Source organism: Lathamus discolor, chromosome 2 (genome assembly GCF_037157495.1).
Source record: "Lathamus discolor isolate bLatDis1 chromosome 2, bLatDis1.hap1, whole genome shotgun sequence".
NCBI lineage: Eukaryota > Metazoa > Chordata > Aves > Psittaciformes > Psittacidae > Lathamus > Lathamus discolor.
Window position 1 is genome coordinate 15,516,510 of NC_088885.1, and position 21,347 is coordinate 15,537,856.

General features: G+C 40.6%; 1 protein-coding gene across 4 annotated transcripts in view; it reads right to left on the reverse strand.

Moving 5' to 3' along the window:
* Positions 1–10,359: 10,359 nt before the first annotated feature.
* Positions 10,360–21,347, reverse strand: part of NPVF (neuropeptide VF precursor) — a 69,088-nt gene continuing 58,100 nt past the window's right edge. For 2 of the 4 annotated variants that reach the window (XM_065669193.1, XM_065669194.1), the window contains exons 2-4: positions 13,775–13,872; positions 11,623–11,992; positions 10,360–10,764 (exon numbers count right to left, since the gene is read on the reverse strand). In XM_065669193.1, coding sequence (XP_065525265.1) covers positions 10,757–10,764; positions 11,623–11,992; positions 13,775–13,843 — 447 coding nt within the window. In that variant the 5' untranslated portion in view covers positions 13,844–13,872 and the 3' untranslated portion in view covers positions 10,360–10,756. Of the gene's footprint in view, positions 10,765–11,622; positions 11,993–13,774; positions 13,913–21,122; positions 21,241–21,347 lie in introns of those variants that run through there. The other 2 variants (XM_065669192.1, XM_065669191.1) reach the window with 2 other exon arrangements.

Sequence of the window (21,347 nt, forward strand, 5' to 3'; positions counted from 1 at the left end):
TGAGGACTGTGAAAGCAAAATGCAGCTTCTTGTAATTTTAAATTCTAATTGTAAAGTTTATCGCAGTCATTCTAGGTCAACTTGTAACCGAGGAAAAGAAGAAAGTTCAAATGAGGAGTTTATCAAAGAATAACGTGATAAATGTTGGTGATAAGTTTGTGAAAGATCCTTGTTTATTCCAAATTAGAAATATAATGTGCATGTTTTTATTCTTTATGAGTGCTATTTCAGGAGATTTTGAGCCCTAAATCCACATATATATATACATATATATATAGATACATAACATATTCTAGTAGTCCTTTTTTCAGCTGTATTTCCCAGGGAACTGGCAGACTATTGCACATAGTAGAAAGCATTTTCTTTCCTTAAAACAGAAAGAAAAAATTGTGCTTTGCCAGAAAAACATAACCATTAGAAAATACTTTTAGTAGCAGTGAATAGATATCAAATAGTTTTAATGGAATCATTTACCTTTACGAGTTCTGGTTCTAGAGTGTTGGGTGGTCTGCTATGGTGTCTTCATGAGCACTGTGGGAATCTCATACTGATGACAGATTCAAGTACTAGTGGCTTGCAAAGAGACAAACGTTAAGAGTTGTTCATTCACGATCTGGAAGTGGGCAAGAAACAGAAGCCAGACTTCCATTCCAGCAGGACTGCTGTGGGTTTGGAATGTAATGCAGTTCTGAGGCTATGCTATTCAGACCCTAGCAGAATTTCCTAGATATCCAGCTTTCTGGTAAATGTATTTTTGGCTGCCAGACTTACAGCTGGGGCCTAAGACTAGTAGCTGTTTTTGTCCCAGCCTGTTGCACATATAGGGAGTTCATAGCTGCTTTATGCAGCTCAATCACAGCAGCTGCCCACTGAGGCAGGGATCTACACCACCAAATCTACAATGTATATACAGACCTACACCCATCTGCAGTCATACCCATCATACCTACACCAGCTCCACTGACAGGTAGTAGTCCATACCCCTTCATCAAAAGGGTTCTGAACCCATACATCCCATGTCTCTGCAGCTGCACTAGTCCAAAGCCACCACACAAATCCTAAAATCTGCCTTCAGCTCCAGAAACAGTTCATTGCACAGCATTTCCAGGTGGCTGGCTTGGGGATCTCAAGTTCCCAGCCCTTGACACCTGCATGTAGCAGTAGGATCCAGACCAAGGGTTAAGGCATCCCTATGAACATTGTTCTCTGGACACTGTCCAATGCATGCAGAAGGACATCCACTGTTTGTCCATTGCTGCTCCCTGGCAAACGGGCCCAGTCCCTTGGCAGAAGAAGCCAAGGGGGTTATAGTGCAGTGAGGCCACTCCAGCTAGAGGGCTGACAATAGGTAGGGGAAGACAGCAGCAGAAGAAAGGTGGATGAAGTCAGGTGGAGCCAGGTGCTGGCAGGACCAAAGTTCCAAGTCCTTATTCATCCAGGAGAACTCACCCACAAAGGAAATCACTGGTTTCCAGGGTGACATCTCTCCAAAGCAGGAAACATGATGATTCACATTTCATCACCAGAGCTTTGAGAAATCTATGGCTAAGAGAATGAATTATCTCACTATGAGCCTTTTGATGAGGAAGAGCTTCCAGTGGGAGAAGGCAGGTATGTATAGGAAGATGATACATTCATGTATTGATGAATGACACCTAACTAAAAATTAATTTCTAAATGTAACAGCCTTCAAATATTGTGTTTACTGAGCCCCAAGGAGATATTATTCCAAAACAGGAGACAGTATCTGGGGAGTAGCTGCTCTCATCTCAAGTTTTATTGTCTCTCTGTCTTCAGAAGGAAAGGTTAATAGGAAACTGTGTGTCCTGGTTTCAGCTAGGATTGATTTTCTTCCTAGAAGCTGTTACGGTGCTATGTTTTGGCTTTAGTCTGAGAATAATAGGGCAGAACTGTGAACTAAGACTATGTCCTTGTTCAGTGCAGTGCACTGTGAGTATGCTTTGGCCTGTGTTCCAGTAGTATTTAATATCACAGTGAGAGGGTGTTTGGATCATTTGAGGTGATACATGGTGAGGCAGCTGGTGATGTCAGCAGACGGTTACCTAGTGCGTGAGAGGGAGGATGTTAGAGCACAGCTGGGAGCTGGGATCCGAGACACACGTAGGTGATGTGCTGTTTTACCTCTCCTGAGCAAAGCGGTCAATAGAGCCACAAGCCAAACCAAAAGGCAGTTCATTACAGAAAGTTTAATTGGGAAGAACTGAGTAAAGTCATGTGGGTGTCAGTTCAATTCTTGACAAACTGCCTGAGCCAAGAACATTTCAAATAAGGCATGCAGCACATCAGCAAGACTTCTGTGAACTGCCACTTCTTATTCCCATTCTTGGAGATACCAGTATTATTTGCTTAGTTCTTGTGTGGGATTTTCACACCATCCTTCAAAACAGTTGGACCTGGCCACTGGTGGAGTTTGGATTCCCGTTAATTGACTTGCTGGATGTTTCTGCCTTGTGTTTGACAGACATGGTGATAGATTTTGATCTGGTTTACTTTCTTCTGCTGATCTTTCCTCTCAATGTGGCTTTTGTTTGAGTTGAATTGGCATCAAAATAAATGGATGTGTTTGAAAAGAGTGTTTTTGTTCTGGTGTTTCTTTCACCAGACAGGGCAAAATTAGCTGGAAGTCCTGCTTTTCTTGCAAAAGCAGTGTGAAAAAGCTGGAAGTAAGTAATTTGGCAAGTGATAATACATAAATAGCTTTTCTGAATACCTATTAAATGCACTGTTGTATTGCTATTATCCAGTAGAGCCAGTAATTGGTTTATTATGATTTTGGACCACTGGTTTGTTTTTAACATGGATGAGTTGGCTGTCACATTAAAGTGAACTACACTTTAATGTCTGTGCCATGTACAAGTGATACAGCTGTATCAGTAATTCCCAGAGTTCACAAGTTTAATATAGTCTGAAAAAAAAAAGTATTTTCTATATTTCCTTTTCACGCTTCATGGTATCTGGAGCTGGATGTATGGAAAGGCTCAGCAGAACCTTTTGCTTCTTTCATTAATTATTCAGCTGTTGAAAAACTCTGTTATTTCCTTCCAAAAAAAATATTGTGGAAGATTTAGAGATATGGTTTTAAGATACTATGGGAATGACCCGCCTTAGTTGTTACTATAGAGGGTGTGCTTAGCTGGAGGAAAAAGGGTTATGACATCACTTCTACCTGCTAAAACTTCATACAGAAGAGGTCATCCAACATGTAAATCCGTCAGTACTTAAGCTGGGTGTATCTCTGCCACCTGCATCTCCAGGTTAGTGAGTTTCTTTGAGAAATAACTAACTGGGAGGACTAAGGTCCTTGAGACCTCTCTATATAGCTCCCTTACCAGGCTACATCAGGCCGGATCTCTTTTAACCTTCCAAGTGACTAATGCAGAAAAGATGACAAGCTGCAGAGGTACTAAACCAGTACCTCCTCTACACTGAAAAATTATATGCTTCAGGTGGTGTAATGTGACATAGCCAGTGGGAAGGGAAAATAGAAAGATCATTTCTAACTGATTAAAACTGTGTTTCTGTTACCGCTGTGGTGGTGTGCTGAGATAAAGTAAGAACAGCTCAGCTAAACAGGTACAAAAGTAATTTATCTAATTCATGTTTTTCCCCTAATTGTGATGGAGAAACTAGAGGGATGTGAGCATTTCAGTGGACTGAGATGTCATTCTCTGGAATTCTCACTGATTTTGATATCTGTGATGCTGTGAGAACTACACATGCAGTTGGATCCAAAAGGAGCCAAAGCAAGCTGCTTATTGAAGTGAGAAATTATACGCATTCTAACCCTTAAGCCAGTGCTAAAAGGGAGAAGTTAGAAAGCATTGATATACAGCTTAATACTTCAAGAAATGCTTTATTGAGGCTTTATGCCAAATGCCACTGTGATTTCTTTTTTTAATTGTACTTGTTCTAGGGATAGTTATTTAAAGGTGGAAAGCTGAGTATGACCAGACTTTATTAACATCGAAAGTTCAAGAGGTAGCTGTTGTAAAGCTAACCGTGTAGTTTGCATTTTCCTAAGCCCTCCAGCACCCTCTTACGGCAATTTACAGCCCAGGTTCTGTTGACTATTCGCCTCAAAATCAAGCTTTGCAAGGAGTGTTCTTTCTGCCCTCTCGTGGCCACAGGTCAGTTCCGCAGTTTTGCAACGTCGGGGATTTCAGACCTGCATTGCGTTTTGATAATCCCAAAGGTCATGCTTTTCTTTAGAGAACACACATAAAATTGTGTATCTCTGGGACAGTTTTTTCTGTATACAATGCTTTTATGTATATCTTTCATTTGAGTACAGCAGTTGGCGATTTGGATTGTCAGATTAGCTACACACAATTTTCTTAGTTTTACGTCATAACCCAGAATATGAAGATGTGACTTGCATATTCAAAGAACCAAGTAAGAACCATTTCTTTCGTATTCACTAAGGTAATTTTAGTTCGATGGTCTGTGCCTCACTTTTGGCCTGCTTACATGAAAATGCTGCATAATTGCACGTGACAGCTTTATGCTTTCACTGATTCTTTGGTTTACTTGGAAGTCAAATTGCACTCAGTTTCCATGTCATGTCAATCAATCAGTAAATACATTGATTAATTTAGATTTATCCCAGCTTGAGGCCAGGATCAGGCCACACTGCCTGTTTATATTTTACAAAGATCCTATACAGTTTAATTATCCCTTGTATGAATAATGCTTGTATCATATCAGTTAAGACTGCTGCTTATCACATTTTTCTGACAAGTACACAGAGCCAGAATAGGTGACACATGCATGTACAGTGATGTCTCCAGTGCTTGTTAGCTGGTGAGGATCTGAACAAGACATTCTGTAGCAGGCGTGTGAGAGCATATAATGCAATAATGATTTAAGAAAGCAATTATACGAAACAAGAATAGATTATTCACAGCCAAGGTAGTACTAACAAAACAAATTTACATTGGTAAATGGAAAAAGAAAGTCATTACTTTATATATTACCTGCTAACTTTCTCCTATGTGCCCCTTTCACAGTCAGCCCAAGTTACCATCTCCTCATCTCTGTTCTTTCTTGGGTAACTAGGAAAATCCCCACTGCACAGGCACAGCCTGCGCTGCCGTTGTGCTAGTGCCAAACCGTGCACCATCTGCGCTTAGCAGGAGAGGGAAGTAAGACCAGAAAGAGTTTATCTCTAGTTATACATTTGAGATGGGGGTGGGCTCTGCAATCCTCCAGGCCACCCCAGGGATTCATAAATTCATATGCAGTATAAATGTGTGCAAGAATACACTTTTAAGGAAATGTCTTGAAATATGAAACTTTGAGAAGCATATGGCAGTGGCTGAGCTGGCACAGGAAGTACCTTCTGAAGCTGGTCTCCTCTTTTCACTCCCCTACACTTTCCACACAGGACTGATGCTTCAAGAGCAATTCAGAATCCCCTGCATTCACACTTCTTTCAAGATCCCATAAGCCATATGTGATCCTAGTATAACTATACTATAGGTACACTGGTGTACCTTCACTGGTATTTAATTTCTTCACAGGTATTTAAATTAAACTTGAAACTTCTCTTTCATAGCTGCCAAAAGAAATCAGCTGATGCATTAGGCACTACCATTTCATTTTAAATGCCTCTTGAGAGAGAGGCAAACTTGCAGCTCTTAGAATTGATGATGGTCTCTAAAGGCAAGTAGGTACTTAGTGAAAAAGGTAACCACACTTAAAGACAGGTTCAGCATCCAGCATATGGTTCTATCTTTTCCTTGAGCCTGTCTCTTCAATAACAGGGTTCAAAGGAAGTTTGTCTCTACTCTTTTAGAAATAAATTCTCCATATTGGGCACTTAGTATAGTTAACTCTAAAACCTTTTATTACCACAAGATGAAGATGTATTTTATGTACCCACAGAATTGAGCAGCTAAAAGAAGCATCTGATCTTAAAAAGATCCCCTGTGTTCGCCTCCACTAATTCATTAAATGGGCCAGCTAAGCCGTGCTGGGAATAAACAGCACATGGGCTCATCAGACCTTGCTGCCCTTGTTCAGCATTGTACTGGGTTTGCATGGCAAGGTTTTAGTGCAGCGAGGCTACAGAGGTGGTTTCTGTGAGAAGCTGCTAGAAGCTTCCTCTCCATTCACTAGAGCCAATGTCAGCTGGCTCCAGGACGGACTCAACTGCTGGCCAAGGCTGAGCCCATCAGCAACAGTGCTAGTGCCTCTGGGATAACATAGTTAAGGTTGGGAGGGAAAGAAAACTGCAATTTCAGCCAGAGAGAGGACTGAAAATACGTGAGAGAAAGAACCTTGCAGACACCAAGGTCACTGAAGAAGGAGGGCAAGAGATGCTCCAGGTGCTGGAGCAGAGATTCCCTGGCAGCCTGTGGTGCAGCCCATGGTGAAGCTTGTGCCTATAATTTTCAATATGTTAAAAGAGACAAAGTAGCTGGATGTCATACTAAGGACAAAGAGCATGGTAATTGATAAGTGAGGTAAAAGTCAATTGTTATGTGCGTCAGAGACAAGATAAAGTTATACAGTGCGAAAGTTCCAAAACCAGAACAGGTGTACCAAATATGATAAAATAGGGGGAAAGAGCTAAGTGGTCAGTGAGTTCCAGAAGATGGAAAGAGTTAAAGCACAGATTTTTCTCATCCATATTTTGTGCTGCTAAAGATCTGAGTGGCATTAGCTGAAGCCCTTCTACACCTTGTGTCATCAGGAGAGCAGCACAAGTGTGAATTGGGTATCTATGGGCTTCCATGCATTTGTGCTAGATGTATTTCAGTGGGTGTCACTAATGAAAACATTTCCAATTTCTCATAATGGGTACTTTTCAAGAGGGGGCAATTTTTCAAATGTCTTGTTTAAGGTTTGGAAGTTTCTAGTGGCCTGTGATGCCCAAGGCTGGCCTGGTTGTCATCCTTTGAAGAAAATGCAAAAGGTGGTTAAAAAAGCAGTCGAAGTGAATCTAAGACTGAGACATTTTAAATGCCGGATGCCCAAGTCTTTGGCTCCTTCTGTGGGTAAAACAACAGTGTCTTTTTACATTCCACTAAATCTGCCCAAATGATATATTGAAATGAACAGCATGATGAGCTCTTGGACTTATAAATTAATCAATGGGCTGTCAGTGTCCTCTCTATAAGCTTAAGTCAGAATCTAAAATAAGCCTGGTGTTGTTTTTGCATGGAGGCTTTAATAACAGATATAAATATTACGTGGATGACAAGGAAGGCTGGGAGCTCCTGAACCCTTCTAGAATTCATGCTGGTAAGCCTCCATAGTCTGTCACTTGATTTATGTGAGTCCTTTCCTTGCTTTTTCCCAATTCATGAATAGTATCTGTATATGGATAATAAATAATCTGGTGAGTAACAGCTGTAGCAATGTATGTTGCCTGTTGTGCCCCTTCTCCTCCCATTGCACTATGCAGTGATTGTTTTCTTGGCTCACACACTCTCAAGCCAAACAGAAATTTTGCAGAGCATAGCATAATTCCTCATTTATGTACTTTCCACCTAGCTCTTCCTCTGCTGAGGGAAAATAAATCAACAGCCATCTCCTGTATCTGTGCTGTGGAGCTTGCAATAAGAGGGCAACCTAATTTTACCTGCTGGTGGGCCAGCGTTTGGGCTTCTGCTTTCCTCCCATAGCAGCCATCATTAATGCCAATTGATGTATACCCTTTTCCTGTTGCTAGGTGATATGTGCCTTGCAAAAGCAGTTTATATTGCTGCTCAGGGATTCTCACAAATCTTGTTTGCTCTTGGGTCTCATGATGTGCAGTGAGGTTTGCAGAACCAGAACACAACACGAAGTTCAGGGCACCTCCTTCTGCTGTTCATTTGACTGTAAATCACTAAAAGATCCCAGTTTTCCTGACTAAAGAAAGAATGACATCCTGTTCTGGTGGCAGGCAATGACAAGATTTCTACTGCATAGGCTGGGTCTTCAACTTTCCCCTCCACAAATTATTGACCAGTGTCCTTCAGCATGGACTTGACTGCAGTACCCAACTGTAATGCTGCAAACCTGGTCTTTCACCAGCACTTGTTAGGTAGTTTTACTGAGACTGAGAATCCCAAAGATTGGTTTTGGACTCTTTCTTACTTTCAAAATGTACAATCTCACTGTTTATAATCTGTTTAGATGTCCCTGTCTCTTTGATATTTCAAGTTTAAGTGAGTAGAGGGGCTAGATATTTTCAAGACTGTGTTCTTACTACTTTGGGTTGAATTAGATTCCCCAGCCACAGGCTGAATAGTGTTGTTTCAAGTAGCCTCATTAAGTTTGTAGAGCAGCACCTTAGGCTCTGTCCCAAATATGAATTTATCTGATAAAAATGATCAGTTTGATTAGGATTTTTTCCAGGTTCTTCTAAAGATATGTGGAATGTAAAGATATCTGGTTACCGGTTATTCAGCATAAAAGACAAGAGACAGAAGAAGCAATAAATTAAACTCTCACATACCCAAACCCCAAGGAAGAAGAGATAACAAGACAGTAACAAAGAGCAGAAGTCTTAGATCACTGACTGATGGGACCTTAAAGGAACCACTCAATGCCTTGAGGAGGTTCAGCCAGAGCTCTGTAACTGGTTATCATGAATCTCATAGGAAACAGAAAACTTACAATGGGATATCTGAGAGGCCTTGCAGGATCGCATAAAATTTATTATGGGATGTTTCAAGAGATGTGGGAAAGCACTGGATTTATTTTGGGATGTTTAGGGGAGAGCCAAAAACAGTCAAAGGCAGGGGTCGAGATACATGGGAGAGGAGCAAGTATGGGAAAATGGAGAAGAGAGGGGATAAAAGAGGTCAGTCAGCTGCATGCAGTCAAGCTGCTGTCATTTTTTGTCAGGCTATGCCCTGTGCCTGATTGTCACAGTATGTCTTGTCTTCCTGTTAAACTCGGTAATTGAATGTTTCCCTGTGTGAGTGGGCTCTCTATTCTGCATGCACATGTGTGTATGATCTGCTAGCTGATTTCAAGCCAGGTTATCTGGTGAGTGGAGTGAGTGGTCTGAGTGCCAGCAGCTGGAGATAGAGACCAAGGCTTGAGGAATCCTGCAAGCCTGAGGGCTAGCAACTGGAGAGATGGATTGGCTGGATATTGGCTATTCAACAGACTGAGTATCTAACAGCTGCTGCTGAAGGGACCCATTTGTGTGTGTGATTCTAATACGAATTTAAAACTGGACTAGGTGGTGAGCAGGATGGGAGGTGCAGGAGCCAGCTACCAGGGAGACCAGATGTCAGGACAGTGGAGGGATCAAGGGTCAGCTTTAGCCAGCTGCTAAAGAGATCACAGATATGGAAGAGCTACTGGAGGGACCTGTTTGCCTTGTTTGGGTGGGAGATCTGCTAGCAACCTTCAGTTTTATTAACCTATGAGTGATAAAGGGATCAGCCCATTTACGTGTTTATGTTGCTCTTGTTGGTATGTAATTGGAGACTGTAATGATGCAGCTCTCTTGTTGGTTGGTAATCAATTGTGACTGTCACAGAATCACAGAATCACAGAATCCCAAGGGTTGGAAGGGACCTAAAAAGATCATCTAGTCCAACCCCCCTGCAAGAGCAGGGTAACCTACAGTACATCACACAGGAACTTGTCCAGGCGGGCCTTGAATATCTCCAGTGTAGGAGACTCCACAACCCCCCTGGGCAGCCTGTTCCAGTGCTCTGTCACTCTTACAGTAAAGAAGTTCTTCCTGATGTTAACGTGGAACTCGTGTGACTGTCAAGTATATACATATTCTTTTGTACATGTGGTCTGGTTTTTAGGGGAATGCCTGTTTCCACCATTGGCCAGATGTGGTGTAAATGTAATGCAGCATCTGAGGACCAGAAGAAAGAATCCCTGAGATCCTGTAGTCTACTAGATTTGGCTTCCCTGTAACAGGTGTGAATTCAGCTTCTCTTCAAAGCTTACTGAAAACTCAGTTTTGGAGAAAGCCTGAACACGTGATATTCCATTTAGAAGAGAATGGTTTTGATAGGAAATATGAAATAGAAGTACAGGCTTAAATGGAGCAGTCCCTTCTGCATGTGTGTGTGTCATTCACATTAACAGGAAGTGGGACACCCACAGGGCAGATCTTGTAGAACATTAGGGAGGGCGTTATCTCAGATATAAAGCCCAAGATCATTACGTTACAATGCATGTGCCTTTAGTTAGATGTTATTCCTCAGTGGGCTCCAAGATAGTAGGTTTTGTTTGTGACAAATTCTTGACAAGTTACCTTTCAGATTTATGTCTAACATGACTCATAAACAACAGGAAAAGTGCTTTCTCTATATTTTACTTGTTTTTCTTTAGCTGCATAGGACACAAAGAGTACCAGTGGTTTTGATTCTGCTCCTGTTTGTTATTCATATTGTAGACTTCGTTTTGTTTGTACCATGCTGCTTTATTCATACTATGCTTCTTTTAATTTTGCTTAAAATGCTTTCAGTTATACAGCCGTTGTTCTGAAATTAGGTTTTACAACCAACAGGACAGTCGCACAGAAGTAAGCAGAATTTGTACTACACTGCCACTGACGTAAACTGCTACAACGGTCGCTACAATTGTCATTGCCTTATACATCAAGGGTTTGTACAGAATTATTCATAACAGGAAGTCAGGTTTGCGTTTCAGTTCTTACAGGTTTCCTTTTCATGACCTTTAGGTTTGAAAACACATTGCAGATTTTCAGAGTCTTTCAGATTCTGTCTTCATTATTTCATTCCAGTATTACCGTAACTGTTAGAATTCATATCCCTAAAAATATCAGACAAAACAAAATCTGTTACAATCAGGTGAGACAGTGAGAAAGAAATTACAGGAGTCAAATTAAACAAGAAAGAGCCTTGGCTTTGAATATATCAGTTACCTTTCCTGGCTTGAACATCTACCTTATGCATGCAGCAGGTACACATCGGGGTAGCCAGCTGAAACTCAGTTACAAGGCAAATGGAGAGTTTGGATAAAGCAGCAGATATGATACGAAGGACTGATATTGAGGAGCTGCTTTAAATTATTCCCAGTAACAGGCAAGAAATATTTTTTCCTATCCTAAAAAAAATTCTGAGATGTCAAAACAAATTTTTCTTCTTAATTTGGAAAAATCAAAATCTCAAACCTTGCCTCAGTAAAGGAGTCTGAAGAAAAAAACCCAAAAGGTTTGGATGAGGACTGCCGTAATTTTCAAAATACTACAATTCAGCTTGGAATTCTGTCTTTTTTTTAACTCTAATTTGCATAAATTTAGAAAATAGAAGGGTAATTTTATTTGGTCACTTTATAGTGCTGAAATGAGATATTTTAATAATCCTGAACCTTTTTCACCAAAGCTTTAAACTTCTCAAAGTGAAAACTGATCTAAAAAAGTGGTTTTAGACCTAACCTTGTCATATGAACATTTTCAGCTTTGGCTATTTAACATCCTCTCATTAGAAAAGATTTCATAAAGAGACTCTCTACTAGTACTTGTGATGAGGCTTTTTGATTTGATGAACTGCAAACAGGACTCATCAAAATGCTTAGGGAATATCCCTTGAGGAAATCTGATTGTATTTGATCGTCGCTAACCTATGATTCAATATACATTTTAATATATGGCTTGAACACTTGTATTACCTGGTTCAGATTCCTGAACTTCTTGAGGCAGATTGACAGACAGTGACTTCCCAAATCTCTGTGGAAAATTTAGAAGTGACTGACTGGAACTTTTAACAAGTGGAGATCTCCCAGGCCTGTGTGATGCCTTTGGAGCACGCCTAGGTATGTTATCCCCAAAAGCTCTGCCAAATCTCAGAGGCAAATTAGCAATTGGTCTAATGCTTCTTTCTTCCGGATAACCTCTTCCAAACCTAAGAGGTAAATTAGCAGCTGAATTTGGCATCTTGTTTATGGTAGAAGGGTTCATTTTAAGGATATTTTTTGATCCCCAGTCTTTCATTTCTTCAAAATTGAGACTCCTCTCCTTTTCTTCCAAGATATCTTTAATCTAAAGAAAAAGAATTAAATAAAGGATACTATCATTTTATAGGGCATTACACCAGCTACCAATCACACAAAGTATTCATTTTCATATCTTCCTAGACAGCTGATGGGTAACACTCTCTTTTGGGTATCTAATGCTTTTTAGATGTATTTGCTAAACTCCATTGTAATGTGGATTACTTCATAGGCAGACATTGTCCTCCAGTACACTGACTCAAGAGTGCATCTCCGTATCAGTATCTAGAACTGTTCAAATGGTGTCAGTTGGAAATATTGCTGGGCATAGGTGCTGGTACCTGTGCCATCAGTTAAGTGTAGACGGGAGGCACTGTCAGGTCCACATTTTCTAGTATCACCAACTGAAGTTGCCTGCAGGGGAAGATGCTGGCTATGTTTAGCAACTTTACACAGACCCAGCCTCTTACTCATCTAGTCTGGATGAACAGGAGAATGGGTCAAGCTACCTGAAGGTGTAGCTCATTTCTTCCTAAGCACTTGATGGATGCTTTTGACCTAATATCCTGCTGGGCTAACAACCAGGGAAATTAATGGCAAGTGTTTGGGTCAAGTTGATATGATGCCTGTTCTGGCCTTGCAGCATAGAGATTGTCCTCAGCTTTAAGTTGCTTTGGTCCTCCATTAGTACACAAGATGCATTAGGAGCTCCTGGGCTCCTAATTTTTCTGCAGCCAGCACAAAATCTGCATTCTGTGTCTATGCTGGCATACAATGAAGAACTGAGCCTTGTGTATTTCTAGTCTCATGATGCAAAGGGCAGCTGCTGCCTGAAAACTAGCTATGTCAACATGACCTTGTAGCAGTGTTCTTTCCATGGGCATATTAAAGTCACTTTTGTTTACGGCAATGATAGATTTCCAAGCCTTAACAGCAAATAGGTACAAATATGTTTTTCAATTTCAGTTAAAGACACAAATGTTACTAATCTTCATTTCAGTTCCTTGTCCATATTTGGTGACTTCCTGGGAACATTTCCAGCTACTGGGAGAGAAGGGGAATGAACCATTCTAGTTCATACTCCATGATTAAAACATTAAATAAACTATCCCTCTGTGATTGCACCTGCACACCCCTTCTGAAGTATATAAAAGACAGTGAGCTGAAGACCACAGGAGTTCACTAACATAATTGAAGTTGTATTTCGGTTTGAAGGATCTTTATTACACCAATGATGATGAGTCAGAAAGAGAGGTTGTCTCTCATTTCCCAGGGAGTATTTGTAGGGTAGACAAGAAAAATAATACAGATGAACTGTGCAAATTTCATTTGGCATCTATTGAGACATAATAAATGTGCAACCCTGCAAAGATGTTTTTATAGTCAATTTCCAGAGTAGAATTTTAAAACCATTAACTGTATTAGATTTAAAATGTTCTCTGTTCATCATTATTCTTTGAGTATCACAAGCATGCCTTTATTAATTTTGAATTAATAATACATCCGTTATATTCTGTGCATAAAATGCCTGACAGGAATTTTAATTGAGGCCCCACTATGTAAGCAAGAAACATTTCAGAGTAAGTCTCAATGTAATTGCAAGGCTGTATTGAAAGAAAATTGAAACATGAATTCATTTACACAGTGTATGTGTTCAAGCAAATTAACTTCCTGAAAATTCTTCCAACAAGCTTTTTTCATACTGCTAATTCTGCAATGCTGAGTACTGGGCAGTGGGGTTAGGAGAGCCTTTGCCAAAGATGTGATTATCAAAGTGCTCAATTTCTGACCCACAGTTCCCCCAAATAATTCATAGCAATACAGATCTTACCTTGTAATACTTATCATCATCATCTTCTGTGCTCTGCAGACTGGACTTCATCAGCTCATCTAGGCACATAGTGTTTGATGTCTGAAAGACCACTGTAGCTAAAGCAAACAGAACAAACTTAATTGGAATGAATTTCATTTCTCTCAAATTATACTTACTTAAGGAGCTCAGAATCTGTACAGAAAAGAAAACTGCCATCATTTTATATGATCAGGAAACAAAAAGACTTTGTTCCTATGACATCAGTCTCAAAAGCTGCAATTCTTAATTAGGGAAGTAATTTGAATATATTTGAAGAATGTTGGGAATTTCTTTTGTGAGCCCTCTTAAGCAGCATAGATCCTTGCTAGGGACACACTGTCTTTACAAATATTTTCCTCTGGTGAAATATGTCTTAATTAGATAAACTTGAGAGCCATAACATAGGGACTTAAAACAGCCATAATGTTCCATCACCAGCAGAAGAAAACACCTTGTTTCTTTCGTATCAGTGTCCTCAGAAGGACTGTGAAAGGAAGCTTTCTTCACATATGTATTGTTCTGTTCAAGTGATCCTTTTGGATCATATAATGCTTGTTTGTTATGTATAACTAAGGACGTTTGGCCTGTTGAAATCAAGTGCTATCTACTGAAGTTGTTGGTCAGGTCATAAGAGGTGTTATGCATCAATGAGATTTATTGATATACATCGTGTCTTTGTGCTAAATCGAACATGTTAATTTGCATTCAGGCTGAATTAGGAACATGCTTTTAAAACCCTACCCATCAGTTAAGTTTTCAGAAATTCCAAAGGTTGTGTTACATCTATGTTCTTAGGGCCAAATTTCTAATAGCAGTTTTTAAAAAGGCACCTGCCCCTTTGCTGCATGCTATGAAAGCACTGGACTGCCCATATGTGTTCTGTCCCAAAAGGGGATTCAGGCTGCACACTAAATATGTCCTTAAAGTGCACATTGAATTGGTTGCTAGATAGGCTGGTGAGCCAGGCTGCCATAAAAAAGGCATATTGTGTTGTTCTTCCATTTGTTATTCTTAAATTCTTGAAATGATTGCCTTCATCTCATATGGTAGTACTTAAAATCAGCTGCACAAGGAGAAAATCTGATTGCTCATCGTAAATACACTGAAAAACTGGACTCTAGACAAGTTCTTTTGCATTTAAACACTGGGCTTTTAAGATGCTCATTCTGTCAAAGCACTGGCAAAGTTGTCCCAAGAGAACATGTTTTATGTTGTAGGCAGTATGAATAGTATTGACTTTTTATCTGTTGACAGTGTTACTGGGTTTACTGCACTGTGAAGCTGAAGGATTTGGAAGTAACCTGATTTTAGAATCAAGTTGCCAGTTTTTATGGGTTTAAAGCTGCGCGCCATGCATGGATTAATTTTTGCCTTAGATTCACTGAAACTGAGATCCTCAAGGCATCAAGTGGCATTGTATTAGATCTAACAAGATACTCATACCTCCTTTCGGACTCATGAGAACCGCAGGTGTGTTGGAAACTGCTCTGACATGACTATCGCTTTAACTTGACTAAAATAACAGGAAACACTAAACCTGTCAGCCACATTGCTTACTAGATCCTAGTGAAAAATGAGAAAAATAAATTTCAATTAATGATCTCCCTAGGAGAAATTACAACTTCTCCTTCTTTCCCACACTTTAATTCTTATCCGATAGGAGGAGGAGCAGCAAGCCCCTGTTTAAGCTTGGGCCATAGAATAATAGAATCGTAGAATGGTTTGGGTTGGAAAGGACCTCACGATCATCCAGTTCCAAACCCCCTGACACGGGCAGGGATGCCTCCCGCTAGACCAGGTTACTCAAAGCCCCATCCAACCTGGTCTTGAACACTGCCAGGGCTGGGGCAGCCACAGCTTCTCTGGGCAACCTGTGCCAGTGCCTCACCACCCTCACAGTAAAGAACTTATTCCTAATACCTAATGTAAATCTACCCTCTGTCATCTTAAGGTCATTACCCCTTGAGCAGTCCAGGGATCAAGAGTAATCCCTGAGATTAGGTCCACTATACTTTTGGACACCAAAGGATTGGTTTGCCATGCTAGCTTGTCCTCTGGTGGGGCTTAGACTAAGGTGTCAACCAGATGAAAGTGGTGATCTGGGAGCTGGATGTAGAGGTAGCATCTGGAAGCGGAGTTATGTGGGGAGAGCTTGCTACTGAAGTGAACCTGCCTGGCACAGAGTGTGTGGGGAAGCATCCCCCTTCCCAGGGAAGATGGAAATCTCATTGACAGCTGGAAGTGAAAAGGAAACAGTTTCTCTCAGGTGAACTTCCCGGGGTGGAGAGGGTGTGACAGATTCTGCTCATTTCTCATGTGACAAGAGACCATTAAATTGTTAAAATAGATAAGAATGGTATTAGTAAACTAATTAGGAGCCCCTATGAGAAAAGAATGCCTTCTAATCAGTCACTGCCTTTTATGTGCTGTTTTCCCTTGTTGTTGTACACACTAATTACATTAATTTCCTCTTTAATTCTTAGCTGCATGTAATCCTTCTGGCCCTGGCTGACAGCAGAAAAGGCTGGATTCAAAGCTCTGGTGCTTCCTTCAGAAAACTGTTTGGAAAAGTGATGTATGAAGGGAAAAAGCACTATTCTGCATAGTCTCAAGGGACAGTGCTTCACCTTTGCATTCCGTGAGACTGTTCTACATGTTGGTTTAGAGTAGGATGTTGTAGATGAGGAGGGAAAAGATACTGGACCAGTAATGATTCCTGAAGAGTGGTTGTATGTACATACATAAATGTATGTAGGAAGTAAGGAAGCATCATCAGTCCTCAGAGTGCTTTGGTAGCCTCCTCTCAGAGTAAGTGACTTCTCTTTTTTCTTTGAAAAGAATAAATATTCTTGGCAGGGAAATGGAATTTTAGGGGTGCCAAAATTTTCATATTTGCAAATCTGGGTCAAATTCTTTGGAAAACAGTGGGAATAAAAGGAGGCTGTCAATGGAGAAGACCTCTAAAGGGAGCTCATGTCCTCTTTGTGCTGTGGTAGGTCAGGGACAGCAATTGTCTCTTTTCACTGAGGGCTGAATGTGGGTTCCTGACTCTCTGGAGCCTCATGTCAGGGGGCTTCCATCTGTGGGAACAGATGGATTTTCCAAATTCCTTTTCTTTATGGCAACAATAAAGACAATAATGAATGCAATTCGTGCGCTAATATCTATCTACCATGTGGTCATTTACCATTGGGCTTTCCTTTTACCTAGCTGCTGGTTTATGAACCTTTCTTGATCAATGGACTTTCAATTAACTGTGTGAAGATATTTGCTTTCTAAATTAAATGGAATTGGCAAGCTCCAAAAACTCTCCTGCATTGTTTGGCACAAATGCAACTTCTGTTTTCCCTAGACAGGATAGGAAAATGTATTGCTGTTGTCTAAACATCAGGTCTTCTTGACATTCAGTTTGTCTTGTATGTATGTTGATTTCCTAATCAACATAAAGTGAAGTTTTCAGGTGTTTTGCATGCCAAGCAGAAAGAGAGTTGTACGTCCCTGTACCTTTTTTATGGATTAATTTGCCTCTGAAGGCTCTACAGCAGGAACTCTTTGGAAATTTCAAGCAGTTACGATGATTGTTCTTTATCTTTCTTGAGGAAGGACTTGTCGAAACCTCTCACTCAAGTACCAGAATGGATAATGTGAGCACTCTTCATCAATGTGACTGCAAGTTCTGCTGTGTTTAGACCATCTTCAGCAGAGAATAAGCTGGCTCTGCTGGCTTCAGAGTCATGATCTATTCAGATTGCTTATTTGTGGAGGGAAGACACCTCTGTTGGTGGCAGCAAACAGCGTTGGGAAGAGGGATGTCTATTCCTGAATTGCTCCAGTTTGATCCCAAAGGGTCTGCCTAAGGCATACGAGGGGGAGCAGGCTTTGAGTATTGTTGAAAACAAATGCTGAGTTCCTAGCCTCTTGTCCCACACTTGTTTTGTCTCATTATCTCACACCACTCATCAGCCCAGCTATCCACAGGGCTTGGCCATAACTGAGCTTCTGTTCTGAAAATTTCCCAGTTAAATAGGAGCAGACCCTCCCATGTGCATGTGAAACAAGCCTCACAAGCAGGACCAGTTTTAAGAGTTCTCCTACCAGGAGCATTCCACAAACTAGGACAAGGTAGTGCTTGCTTCTTTTTTTCTCTTAATTTAATGTAAGTAGGCACAGGAAAAAGCATTGATTTTGGCTTAGTGGTGTAACAGTAAGGTGGATCTGATCTGCGATGAGTTACTGCAGTGATTTGATGTACATTTACTTTAGAAATTCAACATTAAAATGTAATTAGTAGTAATGGCAAGAGCAGCTCAATTTCACAAGCAACTCAATGCACAGTAAGTTATTTGATTCCAGTGAAAGAACAAGTTTTAATATTGCTCTTTCTTTAAAAAAGAATATACTGATAAATCCTTATCCATTATTAAAAACCTATTGTGTGAAAATTGTGTGTTATATGACTCTTGTCACCAATAAGCATTTGCATATTTCCATAATGATAAATCATTCATAATGTATTAATTTTGCCATTATATATCATGTGACCTATTCTATGGCTCATTTTGAAGTAAGAAAATTTAAGAATATATATTTTTTTTCACTAGCAAGCAATTCTGTTCATTTTCCAGGCATTCCTATGGGATGCAGTGGGTTGTGCTAGCTTTTCTGTGTTGTGCTTAGTCCTGGTCCACAAGCCAAGGTGTATTTTTCTGAAATATCTAAAGCTCTAAGGACATGGTCGTACTTCCACTGCACTCCCTACCCTGACACTGTAATCGAATGTAGGCCTGGTGTCCCTCTCATACTGACAGTAAGTATTTCAGTGATCAGGGAAGCCAGTGAAGCTTGGTTTCCAATGACTTTGTGATTGAAGAGTAAACAACAGTGTATACTCTCTGATGTCCAGTAAGGATTAACCTTACTGTAGGATCCCTGCATGAGCAGTGTGTCTATTGTCTCTTGCCATACTTGTTATCATGAAGTGGAATTTCAGCAAGACTTCTCCCTGCCAAATTCAGCTGAATTTGGCTTCTAGACGTGAAAGTTATCGAGGGTGACTGACAGGCACACACTTATGCACAGAGAAAGAGATTTGCCTCATTTCATTAAGAACCCAATAATAAATCAGTAATGACTCAGATGAATTACCACAGGTATAAAGCCTCAGCATCTGTACAGTTACTATGGCACAGTGATAATTTCTGTCTTATTCATATATTAAGGAAGCATTAGTTCATCTTTGGGGGTTTTGAAGAATAGGGGAATTGACTATGAAAGCCCCTTTCTTTGTGTACTATAGCTTGGTAAAGGAAAGCAACTGTTATGAAACAGCCCTCTCTGATTTGCAGTGTCAGACCTTCAGTTTAAAACTAGGTTTTCATCTATATGTAGCTCTGAGCATTCCTGTTTTCTGGGTAATATCAATCAAAGGACAAATGCATGCAAATATCAAGGTACAAATACACTTATTTTAAGGTTAACCCCTATGAATTGGTCTCCAGTGTTAGAAGATATTTTCCCCCTTGATTAGCTGAATCCAGGATATGAATGTGTAACTTCACATCTTAATAGGTTCTCTATTTTTTCCTTGAGCTTTTGGAGCAGCAGAGCAGCATAAGAGATGGAAAACCATGGGAGGCTTGAGTTATTATGGTAACAAGCTGAAAATGACTTTATCTTGGTAAAGAAGGTGTGAACAGTAATTCTGGATTAGACAGGTTCTTCAATTATACATTTGTTAGTAATAAAATAAACATGTTTTCAATAACATTTGGGATATAAATGCATTCTTTTTTTTTACTAACTACTCTGCAGAGTGTAATACTGTACTTACCAATCTACTACAACGTGTAGCAGCTCTAGCCCATTCTTGTATATTAAAAATTAAACCCTTTTACCATACATTATTGAAAGTGCTTTTGTTGGCTGCAAATCAAGAAGGACTTCATAAAGTCTTAGAAGAATGGGAAATCTGATTAAATCTAGGGTCCACAGGCAGCAATGGAAAGTGCATGAGAAAAAAAATACAACATTAAATTATGTCTTAAAAAACTCCTTCAGGACTTTAAAATATCATTAGCAGCTTTTATTCAAGTTAACTATTAACCGAGGGATTCTTAATAGATTCATTAGTCCATGTTCCCCCTTCCCTTTTTCAGTTTGGAACCTGTGTTAGTTATGGATACAGACACCTTCATTCCTTGTTCTCCGCTTTTGCGGAATGATTTTTTTCCTAGAAATATTGTGCTCATTTAATCGTTCCCCTATGCCTTGTGTATAAACAGAGGAGCACGAAGATTGCACTATTTATTAGCTGAATTGTGGGTTGCAGGGTCTGAAACTCGCTTTAGGAAAAAATGTAAACAGTTTAGGAGAGTTAAAAAATGAAAGGGAAACACCTATGTTCTGTGGAGGGAGAAAGAGGCTGCAAGCATTTTACTGACAAAGCTGGAGAAGCGGGTCCAGCTTATTTGAAACAAAGCTTCTCTCTAGTTTTTGGGTTGATTTTCATTATTTTTGTCGTCATCGTCCTGCCCCCCAAACCCCTTCCTTCTACACCCCCTCCCCCAATGTAGCTTTTTTAAAGGGAAAAGGGGAGAGAAAAAATCTGTTCTTTTCATCCTTGCTGTTTTACAACAGTGACTTCAGACAGTATCCTGGAATGGGAATTAGTATTGCGCTGGGAAGTACTGAACTTTGCATGTGGTGGTGAAGGAGCTGATGGTGGCATTACTTAACCTTGAGCTGAATCCTATCCGCAAGGCCTGTAACGTGTCTTTACATTGTGAAGGGAATGTGGAGAAGCACAGCCACCACCATGGGGCCGCGGTCCATGGCTGAGAGTTATTTTTGATGCTTGCATAGAAATAATAATTCACAATCCTAGCTCATGGAAAGTCCCCGTTTCACCACCATGAGCATGGGGAGAGGTGGGGTAGACTTCTGCCTCATAGTATCTGAAGGGGGCCTATAGGGATGCTGGGGAGGGACTCTTCGTCAGGGACTGTAGTGATAGGACAAGGCGTAATGGGTTAAAACTTAAACAGGGGAAGTTTAGATTGGATATAAGGAGGAAATTCTTTCCTGTTAGGGTGGTGAGGCACTGGAATGGGTTGCCCAGGGAGGTTGTGAGTGCTCCATCCCTGGCGGTGTTCAAAGCCAGGTTGGATGAAGCCTTGGGTGGGATGGTTTAGTGTGAGGTGTCCCTGTCCATGGCAGGGGGGTTGGAACAAGATGATCCTGAGGTCCTTTCCAACCCTAACTATTCTATGATTCTATGATTCTCTGTCAGACATGCATCTCCCTGCATCAGGATCAGGGCTGTGCTCACCTCTGACAAACCGGGTCACCAAGAAGCAGCCTGCTGCTCCTCACCATCTCCTGCAAGCTCCCATTGCTGTTGACCAAATCAGCTGGAGCCAGAAAAGGGCTTGACAGACTGCTCTCATCTCACCTGGGGAAGAAATGAGGAGCCAAGAAGGCGTTTAGTGAGCCTCCTGCCGGGGCTGCCTTCCAGGGAGTGAGAGGGTCAAGGGCTTCTCAGCGAGGTGAAGTA